Source organism: Podarcis cretensis (genome assembly GCF_951804945.1).
Source record: "Podarcis cretensis genome assembly, chromosome: 14".
Lineage (NCBI taxonomy): Eukaryota > Metazoa > Chordata > Lepidosauria > Squamata > Lacertidae > Podarcis > Podarcis cretensis.
The window spans coordinates 14,988,954-15,012,122 of record NC_137183.1 but is presented as its reverse complement, the minus strand read 5'-3'; the positions used below and the strand labels follow the sequence as shown (position 1 = coordinate 15,012,122).

The following is a 23,169-nucleotide window of genomic DNA, read 5'->3' as shown; positions in this document are numbered from 1 at the left end:
AAATTGTAAATCATCAGACATTAAAAATTTCCCGATACATACCTAATGAAAGCAAACCCAAAACCTCCCTTTCCAGCAACAGGGATTATAATTATTGCTTCCTTTGTTCAAAATAAATGGAGTAAATGAAGAACGCCCCCAGAAATCCACCCCAAACTGGTAAAAGTCCTATTTCTCCTATGTGCTAAGTGCACCTTATCATATACTGTACTCCTTTACACAAAACTCCAATATAATCTTATAGATCTTCAACAGTTATCAGAGACAAGGGGAAATTATATCAGGTTAATTCATGGTTGTTTTTTCCAAGTTTTTATTTATACTTTTCAAATTTATACATTTCATTAATTTTACAATCATTTTAATAATAATAATACATTTTACTTATATCCCGCCCTCCACAGCCGAAGCCGGGCTCAGGGCGGCTAACAACAATAAAATAGTACAACATTCTAAAATCATTTCATTATAAAATTAATTCAACTCAAATTGATGGCAACCATTAGGCTAAAGTTCTGTGAAGATTTTCAAAGGAGGGAGTCAGGCTGTGCCCTGACCAAAGGCCTGGTGGAACAGCTCTGTCTTGCAGGCCCTGCGGAAAAATGTCAAGTCCAGCCTAAACAAAATAAAAAAATTCCTTCCACTAGCACCTTAAAGACCAACTAAGTTTGTTCTTGGTATGAGCTTTCGTGTGCATGCACACTTCTTCAGATATTCTACATATTTATAAAATGAAAAATTCTTCCAAGAGTCAATTACAGTCACATTTCTGCTCTTTTTTTACATAAATAATTTAATCATCTCATAATAAGGTAAAATGTGTTTTTATAACTGAATATAGATGATTTGTATCATAATATTCAATAAAGGTATCCAATTTTGTAATGAAGTCTGGATATTTCCTTTTTTCATTCTTTCATTGCTTATTGGCATTGCCACTCTGATACGGTCCCCTATCTTAAACCATTAATTAGCCTGTCCCAGCAAAGGAAGAATGGATACGAAACTTACGGAATATGCAGAAATGGTGAAACTCACAAACACACCAACAGAACCTCGACCAGGAACTTTCTATCTTCTACCTAAAATACACAAACCAGGAAATCCAGGACGCCCCATCATTTCAGGTATTGGCACTATTACAGGGGGTGTCTCCGGTTATATGGACTCTGTTCTGAAACCATATGCCATCAGTGCTCCCAGCTATGTACGTGACACCACAGATTTTCTGAGGAAAATACAATCTTTAAATAATCTTCCCAACAATACTATACTAGCTACTATGGATGTGGAATCTCTGTATACCAACATCCCACACAACGATGGTTTACAAGCTATAAGGAACACCATTTCAGATAAAACCACAGCGGACTTTGCTACCAAACTCTGCCAATTTGTCCTTACCCACAACAACTTCAAATTTGGTGATGACCTGTTCCTTCAGATCAGCGGCACAGCAATGGGCACCCGCATGGCCCCACAGTATGCCAACATCTTCATGGCGGATTTAGAACAATGTTTCCTAAACTCCTACCCACTCAAACCTCTCTTGTACCTGCGATACATTGACGATATTTTTATCATCTGGACACATGGTCAACAGACCCTGGACACCTTCCACCAGAAATTCAATGATTTTCACCCCACAATCAACCTAACAATGAATCAATCTATGCAAGAAATACATTTTTTGGACACTACTATAAAAATACAGGATGGGCGCATAGACACCACCTTATACCGTAAACCAACTGACCAACAAACATATCTACATGCCTCTAGCTACCATCCCAAACATACCAAACAGTCCATTGTATATAGCCAGGCACTACGTTACAGCCGCATCTGCTCCAATTCTACAGACAGAGACTCTCACCTAAGAGATCTACAGCAAACCTTTTTAGAACTAAAATACCCAGCAGATGAAGTTAGACAACAGATCAACAGAGCCAGACTGATACCCAGAGAGAACTTGCTGCAAGACAGACCCAAAAAAGAAAATAACAGAACACCTCTAGTCATCACATACAGCTCCCAAGTTAAAACAGTACAACGCATCATCAGAGATCTACAACCTCTCCTGGACAATGACAGTTCTCTTTCTCAAGCTCTGGGAGGAAGACCTTTCACTGCCTACAGACAGCCACCCAATCTTAAACAACTCCTAACTCACAATAATACTACAACCAGACTTAACACGGACACTGGCACCAGAGCTTGCAATAAACCCAGATGCCAACTTTGCTGCCACATACACCCGGACAACACCATTACTGGCCCCAACAACATCACACATACCATCTCGGGAGTATTTAATTGCTCATTGTCTAACATTGTGTATGCTATCAAATGCCAACAGTGTCCTTCAGCTCTCTATATTGGACAAACAGGCCAAACCTTACGCCAAAGAATAAACAGACATAAATCCGACATCAGGAACCACAAGACAGAGAAACCAGTAGGAGAACACTTCAATCTCCCAGGACATTCTATACAAGATCTCAAAGTAGCTGTTCTATTACAAAGGAATTTCAGAAATAGACTGGAAAAAGAAGCTGCTGAATTGCAACTTATTACCAAACTTAAAACCATGGAGACCTGGTCTGACCAAAGACATTGGATTCTTATCTCATTATACATGACAAAGCCATTTTTCACCCCTTGCTTTTTCCTGTAAGACCTATTGCAGTCGTTAAGAGTCGTCAACAGGCTCATCACAGCTATCTGCCAATCACCCAATCCCACCACCCTTCTGAGTAATACCCCTCCCCACCTTCTCACTATATAGAAGGGTCTGGTGACTTCTGTTTCAGTGTATCTGAAGAAGTGTGCATGCAAACGAAAGCTCATACCAAGAAGAAACTTAGTTGGTTTTTAAGGTGCTACTGGAAGGAATTTTTTAATTTTGTTTTGACTATGGCAGACCAACACGGCTACCTATCTGTAACAAGTCCAGCCTAACCTCCCTGTGGCCTGGGACATAATAATAATAATAATAATAATTTATTTATACCCCACCCATCTGGCTGGGCTTCCCCAGCCATTCTGGGCAGCTTCCAACAAAACCTCAGGCTTATTCCTAGCCATATCCAGGTAGGGTTAGGTAGGACAACCCCCAGAAACCCTGGAGAGCAGCTGCCAGTCAGTGCGCCATAGACCCCACTGATCTAGCATTTCAAAGTTCGACTTCCTTCCCCCTCTTTCTGCAGTTCCTTAAATTTATTTTTTTAATATCTTCTGCATCTCCAAATTCATTTACGTAATTTGCTCATTTAAATATCTACTTTAAATGTAAACTCTTATGAAACTGCAGGTCATTAAAATAATCCTGCCAATGTTTTTATCGGTTTGCAATTTATCTGTAAATATTCAGTAAACCATTTCCATCCTTTTATAAGAATATTCTATTGATTTCTTATTCTTCCGGTGAGTTTCACCATTTCTGCATATTCCGTAAGTTTCGTATCCATTCTTCCTTTGCTGGGACAGGCTAATTGATGGTTTAAGATAGGGGACCGTATCAGAGTGGCAATGCCAATAAGCACTGAAAGAATGAAAAAAGGAAATATCCAGACTTCATTACAAAATTGGATACCTTTATTGAATATTATGATACAAATCATCTATATTTGGTTATAAAAACACGTTTTACCTTATTATGAGATGATTAAATTATTTATGTAAAAAAAGAGCAGAAATGTGACTGTAATTGACTCTTGGAAGAATTTTTCATTTTATAAATATGTAGAATTTAACAGCACTGTGGTAAATATTCCAGAGCAGTTTGACAGCACTTCAAATTCTGGGCACAACTCAGTGTTAAGCCAAGATCCATGGCGACAGTCTTTATTGGAACTGGAAAAGCTGATCGACTAGGCATAGGTAGGCACATAAAAAACCCACAATCTTGGGTCCACTCTGAAAAGATAGCATTTTCTTTATATGCACAAGAGGAAACTGGTCCCGCCAGTTTGCTTGGCTGCTGTCCATAATGTCACCAAGAAACCTCTCCCCACAGCATAGGATCTAAACATTTTTTAATTCAGTTTCACAATTAAAATTATGACTTGAATGTGAATGTAAATGTAAATGTTAAGTATATAGGATTCCCTGAAATCTTGGACTTCCCTCCATGGGTTCCATTATTAATCTGTTTTGCCCTGCATCTCATATTATCCTCCATTTTTCCTTAAAATCCTCATTATACCATAGTTCTTACGAAATCACAAGTGTTTTTCCAATCCTGCCAAGGTTTTTAATTCTTTGCAGTGTTCTCCTAAGTAGCTTATAAATTTTCCCCACTCTGTATTAAAGCTTTTGTCTTCTTGATTTCTAATTCTCCCGGTCATTTTCGCCATTTCGGCATAGTCCATCATCTTTATCAGCCAGTCTTCTCTGGTAGGGACTTCTATCCATAGGATCTAAATTTCACTGTAATCCCAAGAGAAACCTCTGTGATGTATATGAGCTGCCTTGAAAAAGTCTGAAGAGGTGATGGAGAAATTTACATTCTAAGTAAATGAATAAACAACCACATCCCCTCTGTTGTCTTTACAGATGTGTTCGATTCATTGCCAAGAGTTGTTGGTTATGTCAATGTGGATAATAGGATAATAGTCCCTCCCCTACTGTTTTCACAAGAATCATTCTCGATTTCTAAACATTTTTTCATAAAATTCCAGCTCTTCGTTGGTTAGCGACGGTTTGACGATCTCCAAGGATTTTTCAAAATGTTTCTGCTTCACAGGTGTTGCTTCAACTTTGTTCTCTTGCAATGCCAATAAAGCAGCCTAAGGGGTAGGGGAGGAGAAACCGACATGAACGAAGCTTAGTTAATGAACACGACTAAGTAAGGGCTAATCATTTCCATACGCCGACTCTGAGTATAAAACTTAACTGACTACCATCCATTATTTCTATTCCAGGTGTGGAATACCCTCTAGCTCATGGACCTACTTAGGGTTTCAATTTGGTCCATAGGCTGTTTTCCCCAAACCAGACACACCTCCCATGCACCTGATGCTATGGGTGAAATCAGACGTGGGAGAGACAAACCTGAGGTTGCTAATAATAATAATAATAATAATAATAATAATAATAATATATTTATACCCCTGCCACTCTGTGTGGTTCCCAACAGAATATTAAAAACACAATAAAACATCAAACATTAAAAATTTCCCTAAACAGGGCTGCCTTCAGATGTCTTCTAAGCGTCAGATCGTTGTTTATTTCCTTGACATCTGATGGGAGGCCGTTCCACAGGGCCGGCGCCACTACCAAGAAGGCCCTCTGCCTGGTTCCCTGTAACCTCACTTTTCACAGGGAGGAAACCGCCAGAAGGCCCTCGGAGCTGGACCTCAGTGTCCGGGCTGAATGATGGGGGTGGAGACACTCCTTCAGGTATACTGGGCCGAGGCTTTAAAGCACCAACACTTTGAATTGTGCTCGGAAACGTACTGGGAACCAGTGTAAGTCTTTCAGGACTGGTGTTATACGGTCTCCCCGGCCACTCGCAGTCACCAGTCTAGCTGCCGCATTCTGGATTAATTGCAGTTTCCGAGTCACCTTCAAAGGTAGCCCCACGTAGAGCAAATTGCAGTAGTCCAAGCGGAGTGGAGCTGGTAGACAGCTGCCCTGGACACAGAATTGACCTGTGCCTCCACGGACAGCTGTGAGTCCATAATGACTCCCAGGCTGCACACCTGGTCCTTCAGGGGCACAGTTACCCAGCTCATGGTCCTACTTAGGCCCATGAGGCTGTTTTCCCCAAACCACACCCACCTGCCCTGCACCTGCTGCCATCGGTGAAATCAGACATGGGAGAGACAGGCCTACGGTTGCCAATGCACAACCTTGGGAGCCTTAAAATGTGCTTCCGATTGTGCATTGGCAAAGGAGTCTTGCTTTCCTCATGGGTCAGCTGAGTCGCAGTCAGAGCAAGCCTGCTGGGATCAGCCAGGATACTGAGATCACAGGGAACTCAGTAGTGCAAATGACCTCGGTCCATAGCAGGACATGGAGAAGTCCAGCAGGTTTGAAATTACTGCCTATCAGCCGATAGGTGATGACTCCAAGCTTACTGGATTGGCAGTGTGACCTATTTGCCTGAGGGAATATCCCTCTGGTTAGGTAGTAACTCGAGGCCTTGCTTGACTTTTCTCTTTTTGCCATGCTGCAAAGGGGAAAATGGTATCCTGATGTCAATAAGATAGGTGGCAAAGTGGGGGATCCATTTACCCACTCCTGTCCTATGTAATCTTACCATCGGGGGCTGTAACAACCATTGACATGATCCTGTAAGATCTTCTTAGATTAGGAATGGAACACTAGCACGATCTGGGAGCCATTTCAATATACATTGCCCGTGTATATCCTCATGGAAAGCAGTGACTCTCATGCTATTCACAATGCCATGAAATGCCAAAGCTGCCCAACCTCCACAAGGTTGTTGTGAGAATAAAGTGTGTGTTGGGGAAGGAGACCCATGAGGTACACTGAAGTTCTTGCTGGAAGAACACAATCAAAATGTAGACGAGTCCAACACAATGGGTCTACTCCAAATACAATCCAGTTGGATTTCACCACTATATCTGCCTCTTTTGAGTTTGCTGACATACTGTTTTCTTAATTTGTACCAGATACTAAATTAAATTAAGAATCCATTTGCATAACCCAGTTGAGATCTTCCAAGGCAAAAACAGTCAAATCACTATAACATCTAATTATTTGCAATGCTAGATTTTGTCTCTTCCTTACAAACACAAACTTCACTTCAGGTTGAGATTTTACTTCTCTCTCAAGCTTACATGAAGCCTTTCCCCCTTAACTAGGAAAAATTAGAACATTTCAGAAAACTCTCCCAAGACTAATTAGGACTAATTAGGAAAATTAAAAGCCTTACCTCCTTGCAAAGGTTTTCAAGGTCAGCTCCAGAGAACAGATTAGCACGAGCTGCCATATCCTCTAGAGAAACATCAGGATCAACTGGAATTTTTTCAGTGCAGATTTTCAAAATAGAAAGCTTTCCCTAATACAAAACAGAAAAGAAAGGGTCAGAGTTACGTATTTGTAAGTTAGAAGGCAGCCAGCTGGGGGAGGCTAGCTGAGAGCGGAATGATGTTTTCCTTAATGGATCACTACACATCAGATTTCAGGAACGGCATAAAATAAATACAGCCTCCTAAAACAGATAAAGTATTTGCCCATTTTAGACAGCTTCCCAAATTCCCTTATAGTGGCAAAAAGAGCAATAGCAAGCAAACTACCTATAAGGGACATTTATTCCCTGTTACTGATCTTTTCACCATGAAACCTCTGAAAAGTTTCTAAGGAACCCCAGACCTCCCTGGAACACAGTTTGAAAGCCAGTATTCTGCAGCATTGAAGTACAAGTCCATTCTACTCTGAAATAGGTTTAACACTTTTTTTAAAAAAAGAACAATTATGATATACACTGCTGCATTCAGATACAGCACCGAACCATGGACTGGCATTATATCTAAACCTAGGTCAACTTACTATGGTTTGCAAAAGGCTGTCAAACTGGGAACTCACAGCTACTATTTTATTATTTATTTCACAAAATTTATTCACCACTTAATTGTGTGTTGTTTTTTTAACAAAGTAGCATGCTAACTGCTGTTCTGTGTCTCAAAAGGCAGATGCATCTTTAGAATGGCACCAACGTAGGAAGCCGAGTTCTAAGAGGATGGAATATGAAAGCAGACAATCAGCTCTAAACCCTGGGCTTGCCTGCTAAATATCTGGAAGTTTAAACCCAAGTCTCAACAGGCTTCATATACCTTTCTTTGTGAAAAACTGAATGCTCGTAATTACCTATCTCTGCGGTTTAAAATTCACCTCTGGATTTGTGCCCTACCTTCCGATCTGGAGGTGGAATATAGATGATCTTATCAAACCGTCCAGGACGCAACAAGGCATCATCCAGCATGTCTGGTCTGTTGGTTGCAGCGATGACGACGACATCTTTGTTAAAAACCTCCTGAAATTCCAGCTAGAAAGTTGGTAAAAATTAAACGCTTGAAGAAAAAGCATTTGCACATTAACTGTCTGTCTGTCTGTCTGTCTGTCTATATCTATCTATCTATCTATCTATCTATCTATCTATCTATCTATCTATCTATCTATCTATCATCTGTCTGTCTCTATCATCTATCTATCTATCTATCTATCTATCTATCTATCTATCTATCTATCTATCTATCTATCTCTCTATCTATCTATCTATCTATCTATCTCTCTATCTATCTATCTATCATCTATCTATTTTTTATTAAATTTCCTGTTTTACAATTTAAAATATTCATTTTACATCCTTAAGATATCAATGACTTCCCTTCTCTTTCCGTGCTTCATTTTACATATCATAAATCCCTGCATATTTCACAAAAACTATACCATTCAGTATTCCATTATTCCATCCATCAAAACTTATTTACACTGTTGAATTTATCTTAATGCTGCCAGCGTTTTCAGCTGTACACAATTATTTCCCATATATTCAATAAACATTTTCCAATCTTCCTTAAACATATGTTCTTCTTGTTCTCTTATTCTTTATGTTAAGTCTGCAAGTTGTGCATATTCTGTCAACTTAAGCTGCCATTCGTCTTTGGTTAGGACCTCGCTCATTTTACATTTTGAGGCTAACAAAACACAAGCCACAGTAGTGGCATACATAAATAACCTTTTTTGACACCTGGGAATTTCAGGCTGAATTATCCCCAACAGGATGGATTCTTGGTCTTTTAAACACGCCCCCCCCCCCCAATTCATTATTGGGGGAAAAACATTTAATTCACATTAACTGTATATCCTGCTTATTCACCAAAAATTAAAGGTGGCTTTAGATCAGTGTTTCCCAACCTTGTGCCTCCAACTGTTTTTGAACTACAACTCCCATCATCCGTGACTAGCAAGACCAGTGGCAAGGGATGATGGGAATTGTAGTCCAAAAACAGCTGGAGGCACAAGGTTGGGAAACACTGCTTTAGATTACCCCACATACTTGTTTAGTCAACAAGTCAACTAAGAAAAGAATTAGGCTGCAATCCTATAAATAAATACTAGGAATAAGCCTCACTGAACTCAATGGAACATACTTCAGAGTAGACCAGGCTTCCTCAACCTCAGCTCTCCAAATGTTTTGAGACTATAACTCCCATCATCCCTAGCTAGCAGGACCAGTGGTCAGGGGTGATGGGAATTGTAGTCTCAAAAACATCTGGAGGGCCGAGGTTGAGGAAGCCTGGAGTAGACATATATAAGATTGTACTGATGGAGATTTATAATTTGGCATAACATTTGAACTGTTAGATTGCATTATAATTTGGAATGTTTTTAATGTGGCTTTTATTGGGTTGTTAAAATGGAAATTTTAATATATATTTTTTTTAAAAAAAAAGATTGTGCTGATAGTAACAAAAAGTTTCACTAACTCTTTTCATGTACAGGATTGTCCAGGGTTATAGAACTATGAGGCACAGATGGAAATCCTGTGGCCTTATGATGTTGAACTACAACTCCCATTGCCCTTGACTGCTGGGCCAAGCTGGCTGGAACTAGCTATAAGTTTCCCATCCCTGTTACGCAGTATTAGAAGAAAGCCAACTAGTTCTTTATTCAGGATTTATCAGAATTAAAGCCCAATCTGAGATAATCATTGTTGTATGTAGCTTATAGCTATTACAACCTTTGTAGACATAAAATGCAAAGTAAGCAAACTTATGGAAAAGGTTTCAAAGAAACCCATTTGCAATATTTTCTCTGTGCGTCCTTCTATTTATCTGTTTATATCTAACATTGCCAGTGGTGGTATTTATCAATTTAAGGGGAAATGAATTCAAGGATAACTGTGCAGAAAACTGAACAAAATGATTTTCAAAACGATTTAATAGATGGGTGGGGTAATAATAATAATAATAATAATAATAATAATAATAATAATAATAATAATTGTTAACTTAAGAACCTACTACTGATGGCGTTCACTGGGGAAATGGACTGATTATTAAACACTCTGGGAATGGTATCTCTGTGAGAGGATTAAGCATCTCCTAACAACTCTCAGGTGGGCGCGGGTGGCACTGTGGGTTAAACCACAGAGACTAGGACTTGCTGATCAGAAGGTCGGTGGTTCGAATCCCCATGACAGGGTGAGCTCCCGTTGTTCGGTCCCTGCTCCTGCCAACCTAGCAGTTCGAAAGCACATCAAAGTGCAAGTAGATAAACAGGTACCGCTCCGGCGGGAAGGTAAATGGCATTTCCGTGTGCTGCTCCGGTTTGCCAGAAGCGGCTTAGTCATGCTGGCCACATGATCCGGAAGCTGTATGCTGGCTCCCTCGGCCAATAAAGCGAGATGAGCACCGCAACCCCCGAGTCGGCCACGACTGGACCTAATGGTCAGGGGTCCATTTACCTTTACCAACTCTCAGGACCCTTAACAAACTACAGTTCCCAGAATTCCTTGCAGGAAGCCATGACTGTTTAAAGTGGTATAAAACTGCTTAAATTGTACAGTACGTAAGGGGCCTGTGTCCGTTGTTGCAACCTAGGTTTCTGTGTTTATGCCATAACAGATTCAGCAGATAGAAATGAGTTCATCTACGAAAGCAAAAGGATGAAAAACATCTCGTTATAAGAATTAGATACCGCTCTATCATTTTCTGTTTGTTCTCGACTGTCGTTTTCCAGCTCGGCTTTATTTCCTCTTCTCTCCGTTAACTTCAGCCCAACGCCATCCAATTCATTAAGGAGGACAGAAAGAACTCTCTCCTGGACGCCATGCCCTGTTTTACTGACTGACCGAGATCCAAGGATAGAGTCGATCTCATCAAGGAACACAATTGCAGGCGCATTGGCTCTTGCTTGACGAAATACCTTGAATAAGTAAAATTAAGTGGGGGATGGGGGAGATAGGTAGAAATCATATATCTGTGCGGAACGCATAATTTAAGTCAAATGGGGGGGGAGACATGCATTTTTCCCCTATGTTCAAATGAAGTATAAATTCTTCTTTGTACAGTGGTACCTTGGTTCTCAAATGCCTTAGTACTCAAACAACATGGAACCCAAAAACTGCAAATCCGGAAGTGTTCCGGTGTACAAACTTTTTTCGGAAGCCAAAGATACTCTGTTTTGAGTGTTACGCTTCCGATTTGAGTGCCACGCTTCTGTTTTGAGTGTTACACTGAGGTCTGTCTGTTTTTGCTATTTATTTTGCATTTTGTGGCTTTTTTGTTGTGTTTTCATGACTGTGTGGAACCTAGTTCAGCTACTGATTGACTGTGTGACTGCAGTACATTGTTTATTGCTTTCGTTTTATGGCTCAATGGTCTCGTTAGATAGTAAAACTCATGTTAAATTTCTGTTTCAGGGGTTGTTTTTATAAGTCTGGAACGGATCAATCCATTTTGCATTACTTTCTATGGGAAAGTGCACCTTGGTTTTGGAACGCTTTGGTTTTGGAACGGACTTCCAGAACGGATTAAGTTTGAGAACCAAGATAGCACTATACTTGCTGAAGCCAACTATATACCCAGCAGATCACTCTGATTTGTAGAAAAGCTTCTTTTGCAGGATATAAAGATCTCAGAAGCTTGCTCTGCAGTAACTCAAAGCAGGGCTTTTGCTGTGGCTGTCTCTGTTCTGTGTTTCTGTTGACCTTCAACCACAACCTGCACTTTCACGAAACAACTGAAGAATTTATATATCTGACAGGCTTTCCCTGCTGGATAAATAGGTATTTACCATGAGTGTCTATTTTGTTATGGTTTTATTTATTTACTTAGCTTTTTATTTATTCTTTTCAAATTTATACATTTCATTAGTTTTACAATCAATTTCACGTTTCAAAATTCGACTTCCTTCCCCCTGTTTCTGTGGGTCCTTAAATTTATTTTTTAATATCTTCTGCATATCCAAATTCATTTGACTTGCTCATTTAATTACCTACTGTAAATATATACTCTTATAAGACTGCAGGTTATTACAACAATCCTGCTAATGTGTTTATCTGATTATGTTTAACTGTTTTTAATTCTCTTACGTGCAAATCGCCTTGAGGTGGTTGTTTGGAAGGTGATTAATAAACTACCACCACCAATTTTTAAAGGCATAAAAGGTCAGCCCTGCCACACCGAGAGATAAATAGAAATCCGTAAAAAAGGCTCAATACAAAAATTTAGCATCAAGTTGAAAGGTACTTCAATTAGCATGTCTTGTCTGAAGTTACAATGTATACAGAGTGAGACGGTAGCCCTTAATAATGAAAGTGTAGACATAAAATAAATAATAATAATAATTTATTATATATACCCCACCCATCCAGCTGGGTTTCCCAAGTCACTCTGGGCGGCTCCCGACAGATCATTATTAATAATAAAAGTGATAAAAGATAAAACATTTAAAACTTCCCTAAACAGGGCTGCCTTCAGGTATCTTCTAAAATTCAGACAGTTGTTTATTTCCTTGAAATCTGATGGGAGGGCGTTCCACATGGTGGGCGCCACTACCGAGAAGGCCCTCTGCCTGGTTTTTATGTTTAACTGTTTTTTATTATCTTAAATTATCTTATTCTGTGGCGATACTGTCACCTCAGATGCAATAAAGTAGGCATAATAACATGAGTTCCGTGCCTGCGTGCTCTTTCCTCCCTTCTCTAGCACACTGTAACAGAAAACCATTTCTGAAACCACCATTTCTTCTTGTACCCAAACCAGGAAACCAAAGTTTAATCTCAGTCTATCAGCCACAATATAAAACTAGAATCTAGCTATGGGTTATTAAAGCAGGGTGGCTAGGTCTGAACCAGCCAACTATTTAACATGGTCTATTTTCACCCAAGGACTGCAGACTACGAGGAGAATAAAAAACAAACCTGAGACAAAATCTTCTCCGAATCTCCAACGTAAGGCGAGAAAAGGTCGGCGCCGCTCACAGACAGAAAGGAACAGTGACAGCTTGTGGCTGCTGCTTTTACAAGCATAGTTTTGGCACAACCTGATGGTCCGTACAAAAGGATGCCCTTTGGGCGGGCAAGCCCCATTCTCACAAAAGCCTCTGGGAATTTTATAGGCCATTCAATGCTCTGCAAATACAAAAAAGCCGCAGAAACTTCCATTAATTCCTTATAACATTAGATCATACAAGGCAACACTGAATGGGGCAACTGTGCCCCTGAAGGACCAGGTGTGCAGCCTGGGAGTCATTTTGGACTCACAGCTGTCCATGGAGGCGCAGGTTAATTCTGTGTCCAGGGCGGCTGTATACCAGCTCCACCTGGTATGCAGGCTGAGAGCCACAGACTGTCTCGCCAGAGCTCTGGTTATCTCCCGCTTGGACTACTGCAGTGCACTCTATGTGGGGCTACCTCTGAAGGTGACCCAGAAACTGCAATTAATCCAGAATGCGGCAGCTAGACTGGTGACTGGGAGTGGCCGCCAAGACAGTTTAACACCAATCCTGAAAGACCTATACTGGCTCCAAGTACGTTTCCGAGCACAATTCAAAGTGTGGTGCTGACCTTTAAAGCCCTAAACGGCCTTGGCCCAGTTTAGATGGGAAGCCCAGCCAGAGGGGTGGGGTAGAAATAATATATTATTATTACACCTGAAGGAGTGTCTCCACCCCCATCGACACTGAGGTCCAGCTCCGAGGGCCTTCTGGTGGTTCCCTCCCTGCGAGAAGTGAGGTTACGGGCAACCAGGCAGAGGGCCTTTTCAGTAGTGGCACCTGCCGTGTGGAATGCCCTCCCATCAGATGTCAAGGAAACAACGATCTGACTTTTAGAAGACATCTGAAGGCAACCCTGTTTTGGGAAGTTTTTAATATTTGATGTTTTATTGTGTTTTTAATATTCTGTTGGGAGCTGCCCAGAGTGGCTGGGGAACCCAGTCAGATGGGAGAGGTATAAATAATAATAATTTTTTATTATTATTATTACAACTTCAGATCAATGTACTTGTCATCCCACTGTGCTACACTGATAACAGAGATGGACCCACAATCCAGAGGGAAATAGCTTTCTGCTAAACAAACATCCTTCCTGGTTTTGAGTTTTCTTTAAGACTTTGAGCTGATAACTCTCTCTGCATTCTGCACTCAACTGCACTGAGCGTAGGGGCCTTCTCTGCAGTGGCTCCCCATCTGTGGACTTCTCCCCAGGGAAGTTCACCTGGTGCCTTCATTATACACCTTTAGGTGCCAGGTAAAAATGTTCCTCTTTAACCAGGCCTTTGGCTGATTGATATCCAATATTTTAAAATGTGTTGAGGGGTGTTAATTGGGTTGTTTTAGTTTTTATTATGCATTTTGTGTTTTTATGTTGCAGTTTTATGTTGTAACCACCCTGAGACCTGTGCGTATAGGGCAGTATACAAAAATAAATAATAATAATATTTGCTCCTTATGACATTTCTAGTCTGGTCCCAGGTTATGGTCCTGAATGCAGTAAACAAGCTTGCAGAGGGAAGTCCCCCTCCACCCCATTCTCTCTGCCATGTACAGAAATAATTCTCACAAAACTAACAAAGCATTTTGAACCCTCTAAATAAGCACAAGGAATGTGTGGTCCTCTGGATACTGGTGGATTCAAACTCCCACCAGGCTCTACCAGCATCAACAATGGTCAGGATCTAACAACCTTTTGGAGGGCCACCATTTCCTGATTCCTGGTTTAAGAAGTCATCTAAATCTGGCTACAATCTTACATGTTATTTTGTCTCTACATCAGTAGTGCTATAAACATCTCCCCAAGCTCCATACATGAAGAGAGCTGAAAATATGATAAATAAAGTAATAATTGCAGAATCCAAGACCTGTGAAAGTACAGTCGCCCCTGAAATCTGTCTCTGTAACGCTACCTGTTTTAACTTGAGTTTCACATCTTCAAGGCCACCAATCTGATCCCAGGCGACGGGTCTGAAGTCTGCAAGCCCAACTCCACTTCGAACAGAGGACGGCCGAATCTTTTTCAATGCCTCACGGAAGTCCGACATGTGCACTGTGTCAATTGAATCCTGAAGAAATGTATGTACAAGCAGAGAAAAAAAAGGTTTGTTTGCTTTTAATGCTCCAAACCCTGAAGTCACTCACTCATGAGAAGTCTTAGCAGCCCTGCCAATGAACAATCAGTCCGTATATCTGGGTCCACAACTTACATTTATATACTGCTTTCTGACATGGCACCCAGAGCAGTTTACAGTGGCAAAATACTAAAGCAAATAAATGATATAAATTGTAGGTGTAATGGTAAAGGACCCCTGAAAGGTTAAGTCCAGTCAAATGTGACTATGGGGTTGCGGCACTCAACTCACTTTCAGGCCGAGGGAGCCGGCGTTTGTCCACGGACAGCTTTTTGGGTCATGTGGCCAGCAGGACTAAACCACTTCTGGCGCAACGGAGCACCGTGACAGAAACCAGAGCGCACGGAAATGCCATTTGCCTTCCCACTGCAGTGGTACCTATTTATCTACTTGAACTGGCATGCTTTCGAACTGCTAGGTTGGCAGGAGCTGGGACAGAGCAACGGGAGCTCACCCTGTCGCGGGGATTCAAACTGCCGACCTTCTGATCGGCAAGCCCAAAAGGCTCAGTGGTTTAGACCACAGCGCCACCTGTGTCCCCACTACTAATTGTACAGTTGGGCAGGGAGGGGACAGTTTGACTGGAGCTGTCTCTAATATTGTCTTTGCCTGTTTGCCTCATTTTTCCCTTCTTTCCCACAGGGCAGATAGTGTCTGTTACAACATTCAAGTTATAATGTTTTACAACACTCTGATTCTACAGAGACGTGCAACTCTGCTATGCTATCCAGGAGCTTGTGATAACATAGCTACAGAGGCCTCCAAGGGGAAGCAACTGTGGCTATGTGATATTAATAATTACTAGCAACCTAGCAGCCCAAAAGCATACCAGTGCAAGTAGCTAAACAAGTAAGCAGATAGATAAATAGGTACTACTGTGGTGTAGCGATCACACAGGGTCTCCAGATGTTTCACCATCTATTGATCCCTGTGCCACCACTTTATTTCTTGCTGCCACCACCCAGGCCCTACCTGGAAAAAATACTGAGTCCAGTCAGGGTTAAACTGGAACATAAACTTCTGTTTATTTATTGCAGTTTAATAAGTGTGTGGTTTCATAAACGGTATCAGTCAATTACAATCATGGGGTGTCGGTCCAGACCTATAACTTCCGCTACCTGCTCTCACTCACTAAACCACCTCTCAGATATTTACTTGTCTTCCTAGCTTCTAACTGTTTCTGACTCAGCTTATTTCGCTACACTAACTCAACCTACCCACAAACTCTATCCCAATTCACTTCCACCCCAACCAACCAGCCAACCAACTCTCCCCTTTGCCCCTCCCAGAGCTGGTTTTATAGTCCCTCTCACTCCACCCCCCTGGGTTCTGATTGGGTAACCTGTTTAACTATTTCACCTTCAGCACTCTCATATGTTAACGTCACATGCAGCGGAAAGGTAAACAGCGTTTCCGTGCACTCTGGTTTCCGTCACAGTGTTCTATTGCACCAGAAGCAGTTTAGTCATGCTGGCCACATGACCTGGAAAGCTGTCTGTGGACAAACGCCGGCTCCCTCGGCCTGAAAGCGAGATGAGCGCCACAACCCCAGTCACCTTTGTTAGGACTTAACCATCCAGGGGTCCTTTACCTTACGAGCATAAATACCAACTGTTGAGTGGGGAAACTGAGAAAGGTCCAGTGAACTGTAGAATCTGGGTCTGTTCAGTGGGATTGGCCAGGAAGACCGCCTCTCCCGGACACCCAGCTCAAATTTTCTCTCTGACACTGTAACCCTGTGTTTATAGAGATGGCTGGAGCAAAGTAGGCACCTATAACCATATACAGTGGTACCTCGGTTCTCGAACGTCTCCATTGACAAATGTTTCGGAACCCAAACACTGAAAACCTGGAAGTAAATGCTTCCTTTTTCGAATGCGCCTCAGAGGTCAAACGGCTTCCGCTACGTGTTTTTCAATTTTCTCAACTGAATTTGCAGACAGTTCTTTGTGCCTCAGTTTTCAACTGTTTTAGAACTCAAACTGTCTTCTGGAACAGGTTACGTTTGATAACCGAGGTACCACTGCATTACTAATCTCAATGTAGCAAGCATTCCTCAATCCCTGATAGCAGCTCATTTTACTTTGTGCTCTAGAATGTAATGGGGATCACTGAGAAATGAGCTTGACTGTAAATGTCTCGGCCTAGGTTGCGTTCCTTGGCCATATTACAGGGTGTGAAAGGCACAGATTCCAGAAATAGGCACATATATGATATACCACCGCACACAGAGTGGATCTGCAACAAAACATTGCAGTGGAGAGTATTGCTTCTCATGATCCCAGTTGCTCCCTTATCTGCCACCTCGAACAGTCAGTTGGTATTCCATGGCCATTGTGCAAAATTTGGAGGGTCCCCTTCTTAGGGTTTTCCTCGCCAGATATCTTGTACTTTTGCAAAGCTCAACAAAAAAAAAGAGCTCAGCAACTTTCGGTGTGTGCTGGTTGTTACTTTTTGAAATATGGCAACCCAAGTTATAACCCCTTCCTGAGTTTGGGTGGTGTCAGTTAATGGTACCCACTGCCTGAACATCAGAAATAGAGGGAATGGTACATATCAGGCATGCAGAGTTCAACCACTGTTGCTGACTCTGTGATGGGCAAACAAGTTATTTCCAGTGTTATCATCTCAGTCTCTTCTGCATCCCAGGTGTGTGAATCATTGATATCTAGTAAATATGGGTTACACAGTGACACAGACACTCAATTGCACCTGTAGAACTGACACAAGTCCCCCAAGCTGGTTCCCCACCCCACCCTAGATGTTGTGCGGGCCCAGCAACTCAAAACAGGCAGCCCTGTTTAGGGAAGTTTTTAATATTTAATGCTGTATTGTTTTTAACACTTGATTATAAGCCGCCCAGAGTGGCTGGGGAGACTCAGCCAGATGGGCGGGGTATAAATAATAAATTATTATTATAATTAATTATTATTATTATTAATTATTATTATTATTATTATTAAACCAAGCTATGTCTATTTGAAGCCACAATGTCACACAGGATAAAGCTGCTGAGCATTTAGCAAAAAGCGGGGGCAGGGGGAAGAGTGCATGGGAGGAGAACCCCCCCCCCAATGCACAAAAATATTCTGGGCTGACATCTGAAATAATTCCTTACCGAAGAGGCACGAAACACAGCCTGCATTGCAGCCTCTCTGCAGAGCGCCGTAAGGTCAGCTCCAACATAACCAGTGGTTATTTCTGCAAGTTCAAGCAAATTAACATCGTTCGACACAGGCATGCCAGCAGTAATCAGCTGCAGAATAGACCTCCTTTGCTTCACGGTTGGCGTCCCGATTATAACCTAAGAAAAGAGCAAATGTAAAAAAATGTGTTGCTATCTTGGTGTATCCTGGCAATTCACAACCTGTATTAACCGTAGGCAACGCAGGGCTTATCCGAAGCAAATCTCAGGCCAATTTCGAGTGCAAAGGTTTTGATCAGGAATGGGCAATCTCTAGCCCGACAGGTGCCATGGGACTCCAACTCCCATCATCCCTCCTTGCTGCACAGACTGACTGGGGCAGATGGGAATTGTAGTCCAGCAAAATATGGAGGACTGACGGTTCTGCAACCCTGTGCTAGATGGGCTGAACTAAACCCCAGTCCTGAGTTTCTTTATAATGTTCTTCTTCAACCAACTCAGATGGCTTTAAAAGATGAACAAATTCTACAAAGTAACCCCAATGTGTAAGCGTCACCATAAATTTATTTACCATCCCGTTTTCCATCATTCCAACTATGGGGCAGGACTGGAACTGCCCATTTCTAAATATTACCACTTGGAACAAAATAAGTCTGCGAAATGTACTTCTGAAAATGGGCCAGATGATAAAAGAGTTCTCTCACAGGAACTACAACTCTACAGTCCTTTGAGGAAAGCCATGACACCCCAAGGTCATTGAGAGGGCTCCCCCTTCCTTTTCTTTCCATAATTTTTATCAAATTTTCTGTTTTACATTTTAGAATACAGTGGTACCTTGGTTTTTGAGCATCTCGGAAGCTGAACGTTTGGGTTTTTGAACGCCTAAAACCCGGAAGTCAATGCTTCTGTTTTCGAACGCACCTCAGAAGTCGAACGGCTTCCGCTGAGGTTTTTTCTCCAACTTTCTCCATTGAATTTGCAGAGAGCCCTTTGCGCCTTGGTTTTCAAACGTTTCAGAAGTCGAACAGTCTTCTGGAACGGATTACTTTCGAAAACCGAGGTACCACTGTATTCATTTAAACAACCTTAAAAAATCAATGACTTCCCTTCCTCTCTTTCCATGGTTTGTTTTGCCTAACATAAATACCTGTATATTTTACATAAACTAAACTATTCAGTATTCCATTATTACATCCATCAAAACTTATTTTCACTGCTGAATTTATCCTAATGCTGCCAACATTTTCAAATGTACACAATTTCCCTCCATATAATCAATAAACATTTTCCAATCTTCTTTAAATGTATGTTAGTTGGGACCTTGCTCGTTTTCCATTTTTGGGCTCAGAAAACACGGGCTGCAGTAGTAGCAAAAAATAAAAAATGAAAAGGGCTCCCCCTTCTTAAATGAAGCAGTAAGCAGCAATCAGAAGTAACAAATAAGATATAATTGACAATCACCTCTCGGTCCAGTCTGCCTGGCCTCCTAAGTGCAGGGTCCAGGGCATCGGGTCTATTTGTCGCTGCCACGATCACTACATAATTTTTTCCCCCAATGCCATCTAGAAGAGTTAGCAATTGAGCCACCAGACGATTTTCCGGGGCATTACTTGAACTTCCCCGTTTAGGACACAATGAGTCAATCTCGTCAATAAAAAGAACAACCGGTCCGTCGTCGGACAATTCTCTTGCTTGTTCAAAAACTCGCCGCAAGTTCTCCTCGCTTTCGCCGGGCCTTGAACCGTAGATTATAGGGCCATCAATGCAAAGCAAGCTGGCACCAATTCCCCTGGCGATTGATTTCACCAGAAGAGTTTTGCCCACTCCTGGAGGCCCGACCAAAAGCACTCCTCTAGGGACAGAAAGGCCCAGCTTCTGGAAGGTTTTTGGAAACCGCAAGGGCAAGTCAATCATCTCTTTTAAGGAGGTGCTGGCGTCGTTCATGCCCGCCACTAGGATTTTGGCACCATCCTCCGTTGAACTGTTGTGCCAATCTAGTGTGACTGCCTCTTTAACAGTTACACCAGTTTTGAGGGTGACCAAACCGGCTTCTTCTGCGGTGGCAGGCTCCATGGACAATATTTCAACACATGCCAATGGATTGCCCGGAATTGGCGCAAAGGTAACAATGTGATGGGGAGAAACGTAGGCCTTTCTCAGAAGTTCCTTGACCATGTCCTGCACCATGGTTTTCGGAGTGGATTTTTTCAAGGCACGGTTCTTAAAGATGACTTTGACTGTCACTCTCCTGAGCTTGCAATAAGGCAGGAGCATCAATTGGTCCATGCTCACAGTGAGATTTTGGGGCCAGCACTCCTTTAAGCCCAAAGTTCTGCACTTGAGATCGACCTGCAAGTAGCCGTCGGCCAAATCGTGCCTCGGCCAGGCGGTACAGAGACAGCTGCCAGTAGGGAGGGTGATCTTCACTGGGGAGCCCAGTGTGGCACCCAGGGCAGAGAATACAGCAGGCCCCAGCCTGCACCTTTGGGTGCCTTCATCTTCGGGAACCTGCGGCAACAGCTTTAACAAAGCCATGTTCACGGCGAGCTGCTGGGTTGCAAATCATACACGCAGATGTTTCTCTGAACAGTTTAGAATGAAGAGGAAAAAAGAAAAGAAAATTAGCTGATTTTATTTAACAATAGTGTGTACAGCTTTTAGGAAGGAGGAAAATAGATTTCAGGGAGAGGTGCAAGTTTTATAGAAAGTTTCAAAGTTCTTGGATGCATTCAAGAATAAATTACAAGACAGGCGTACATCTGAAGAGCCTTTCTGTTATCATTCCATACATAAAATTTGCCTGAAAAAGAAATACTTTTCTGAATCACAGAATGTGAAGGGGTCTGCCTTCTCTGAATAGTTTATCTAAGACATGGATGGAGAAACTCAAAGTGACAGGACCAACATGGCCCTCCAAGCCTCTTTATACAGCCCTCAGATAATTCCTAGCCCCAGTCCTTCTCCCCAGTTTCTTTACATCCTCCCCAAGTTCTTTTGCCTGGCTAGAATGTGCCCTTGACTCCGATTATACTTTTTGCTTGCCTAGACCCAGGAGAAAGAGGGATCTAAGAATGTATGTAGAAACAGGCCTACTGTAATAATAATAATATTTTAATTTATATTCCGCCCATCTGGCTGGGTCTCCCCAGCCACTCTAGGTGGCTTGCAACATATAAAACGCAAAACATCAAACATTAAAAAACAAGGTATCCTATACAAGCAACATGCAAACCAATAAAAACCAACAACAAGTTTACAGTTATACCCAAATTAAAGTAACTGCCAACCCCAACTAAACATTTAACCAACACCAACCTGACAAAAATGAAACAGAGGAACCAAAATTACCTTTTACAAAGGTAAAAATTACTGTTCCACCCACTTTTGCTTCTGGGCATGTATCCCCTGGGAGGTTGCCTATTAGGAAATATAGCCCTTATAAGTGTGTGTGTGTGTATATATATATATATATATATATATACACACATACACCTGGTAAAATAAGATGCTTATGCGATCTTCATGCATGTAATGTTGCCTATTTATATATACTGCACTTTTCCTCTACCAACATAACCAACGTAGAGGCAGCAGCGCTCACTGTGAATCTGTCCTCTGCCCTGAAACCCTTTTAAACTACCAATTCACAAACAAGAAAAGCTGGCCCTTGGATACATGCAGAAGACCTTCCCTTCATTGTTATGGGCAGCCAGCTGCCACAATATGAGGGGGGGGGGCAATATGGGGCACAATTTCTAGGTAGCCTTGAGCATCAGCAAGCCTTTTGTTGACTAGCTCTCAACCCAGCCAGTAGTTATAGGAAGCCCGTAAAGCCCATTGCTAGAGCCTAGGCTTTTCATACAGAAGGTTACAAGTTCAATCCCAACTAAAAGCATCAAGTAGCTGGAGAAGCATCAGGTGAAGCTGCTGCCAGTCCGAGTAGGCAATGCTGGCCTAGATGGAGCAATAGCCTGACAATGGCTTGAGCGGCTTCTTATAACCTATCTTCCAATACACAAACTCAATTCTGAAAGCAAAATGCGCAAGGATAGGTACGCAATTATTTTATATCCTGCTTTATTGCTTTTTAAAAAACCCAGTAAACACAAAGGAATAAACACAAAGGAACCCATTCACAGAGACAGGCATCCCAAGCCATACATGAAATACAGCCACAAAAAGCAACATTTCCCAGTTTAATTTCTAAAAGCATGAGTGTCTGCAACATTTTTCCTCAGGTGTGAGATCCACCTACCCCGTAACTGAACTAAGACTTTCTAAAAATATATATTATGCATTTTATATTCTCATTTTGTTTTGTTTTTTTTTCTGTCGTGAGCTGCTCTGGGCTATTCGGTTGAAGGGCAGTATACAAATTTAATGCCTAATTAAGATACGGCCATTGCTCTACCCGGCATTTTAGGGCAGCATTGGAATTAATGATAATTATTTTCCATTGTCTTGCTGCCCCGTTTATCTGATGGGATTTATGGATGCGGCTGAGAAATGTGAATAATTAAGCATTATTTTAGAAGGAATAAAATAAAGATGAAAGGTATGCAAGCTTCTGATGAAACAAAGGATAAAAGCGCCTGCATATCTCAGGTAGACAGGTATAAGAAGACTGCAGCCTAAACACTCACCAACCACCAGCGACTTAAAGGCATTTTCTCCTTTGCAAGCAAGCAAAGGGAAAGGGGGAAGGAAATGGTACAGTGCAGCCCGCTAATTGGCTAATAGGCCTGCCAATCAATTCTCCCCGCAAAAGAAGGCAATCAGACGAACCCTTGGAGCGAGTCGCTTTTCCTCCGGTCCCATGGAAGACGGATGTGGAGTGGAAGGTTCCAATCAGAGAACGGGGGTGGTGGTAGTAGTGGGTGGGACAAAGGAAAGAGGAACAGGCTTCTGGTTGGACGG

At 41.8% G+C, this 23,169-nt stretch overlaps 1 protein-coding gene across 1 annotated transcript; it reads right to left on the bottom strand.

Annotated features, from left to right (window-relative positions):
* Positions 1-3,575: 3,575 nt before the first annotated feature.
* Positions 3,576-22,919, bottom strand: AFG2B (AFG2 AAA ATPase homolog B). Its single transcript, XM_079953243.1, has 9 exons — positions 22,896-22,919; positions 19,714-20,834; positions 18,226-18,411; positions 14,886-15,041; positions 12,902-13,111; positions 10,675-10,902; positions 7,883-8,017; positions 6,905-7,030; positions 3,576-4,790 (listed from the first exon to the last, which is right to left on the bottom strand). The coding sequence occupies exons 2-9, from the start codon at positions 20,785-20,787 to the stop codon at positions 4,644-4,646; spliced, it is 2,262 nt and encodes a 753-aa protein (XP_079809369.1). The 5' UTR covers positions 20,788-20,834; positions 22,896-22,919; the 3' UTR covers positions 3,576-4,643.
* Positions 22,920-23,169: the final 250 nt, after the last annotated feature.

Coding starts and splice junctions, on each gene's coding strand:
- AFG2B (XM_079953243.1), bottom strand. CDS start 20,787: ATGGCTTTGTTAAAGCTGTTGCCGCAGGTTCCCGAAGATGAAGGCACC. Junction 18,412..19,713: donor CAGGCAGACTGGACCGAGAG/GTGATTGTCAAT, acceptor CTCTTTTCTTAG/GTTATAATCGGGACGCCAAC. Junction 4,791..6,904: donor TTGAAAACCTTTGCAAGGAG/GTAAGGCTTTTA, acceptor CCTACCCCTTAG/GCTGCTTTATTGGCATTGCA.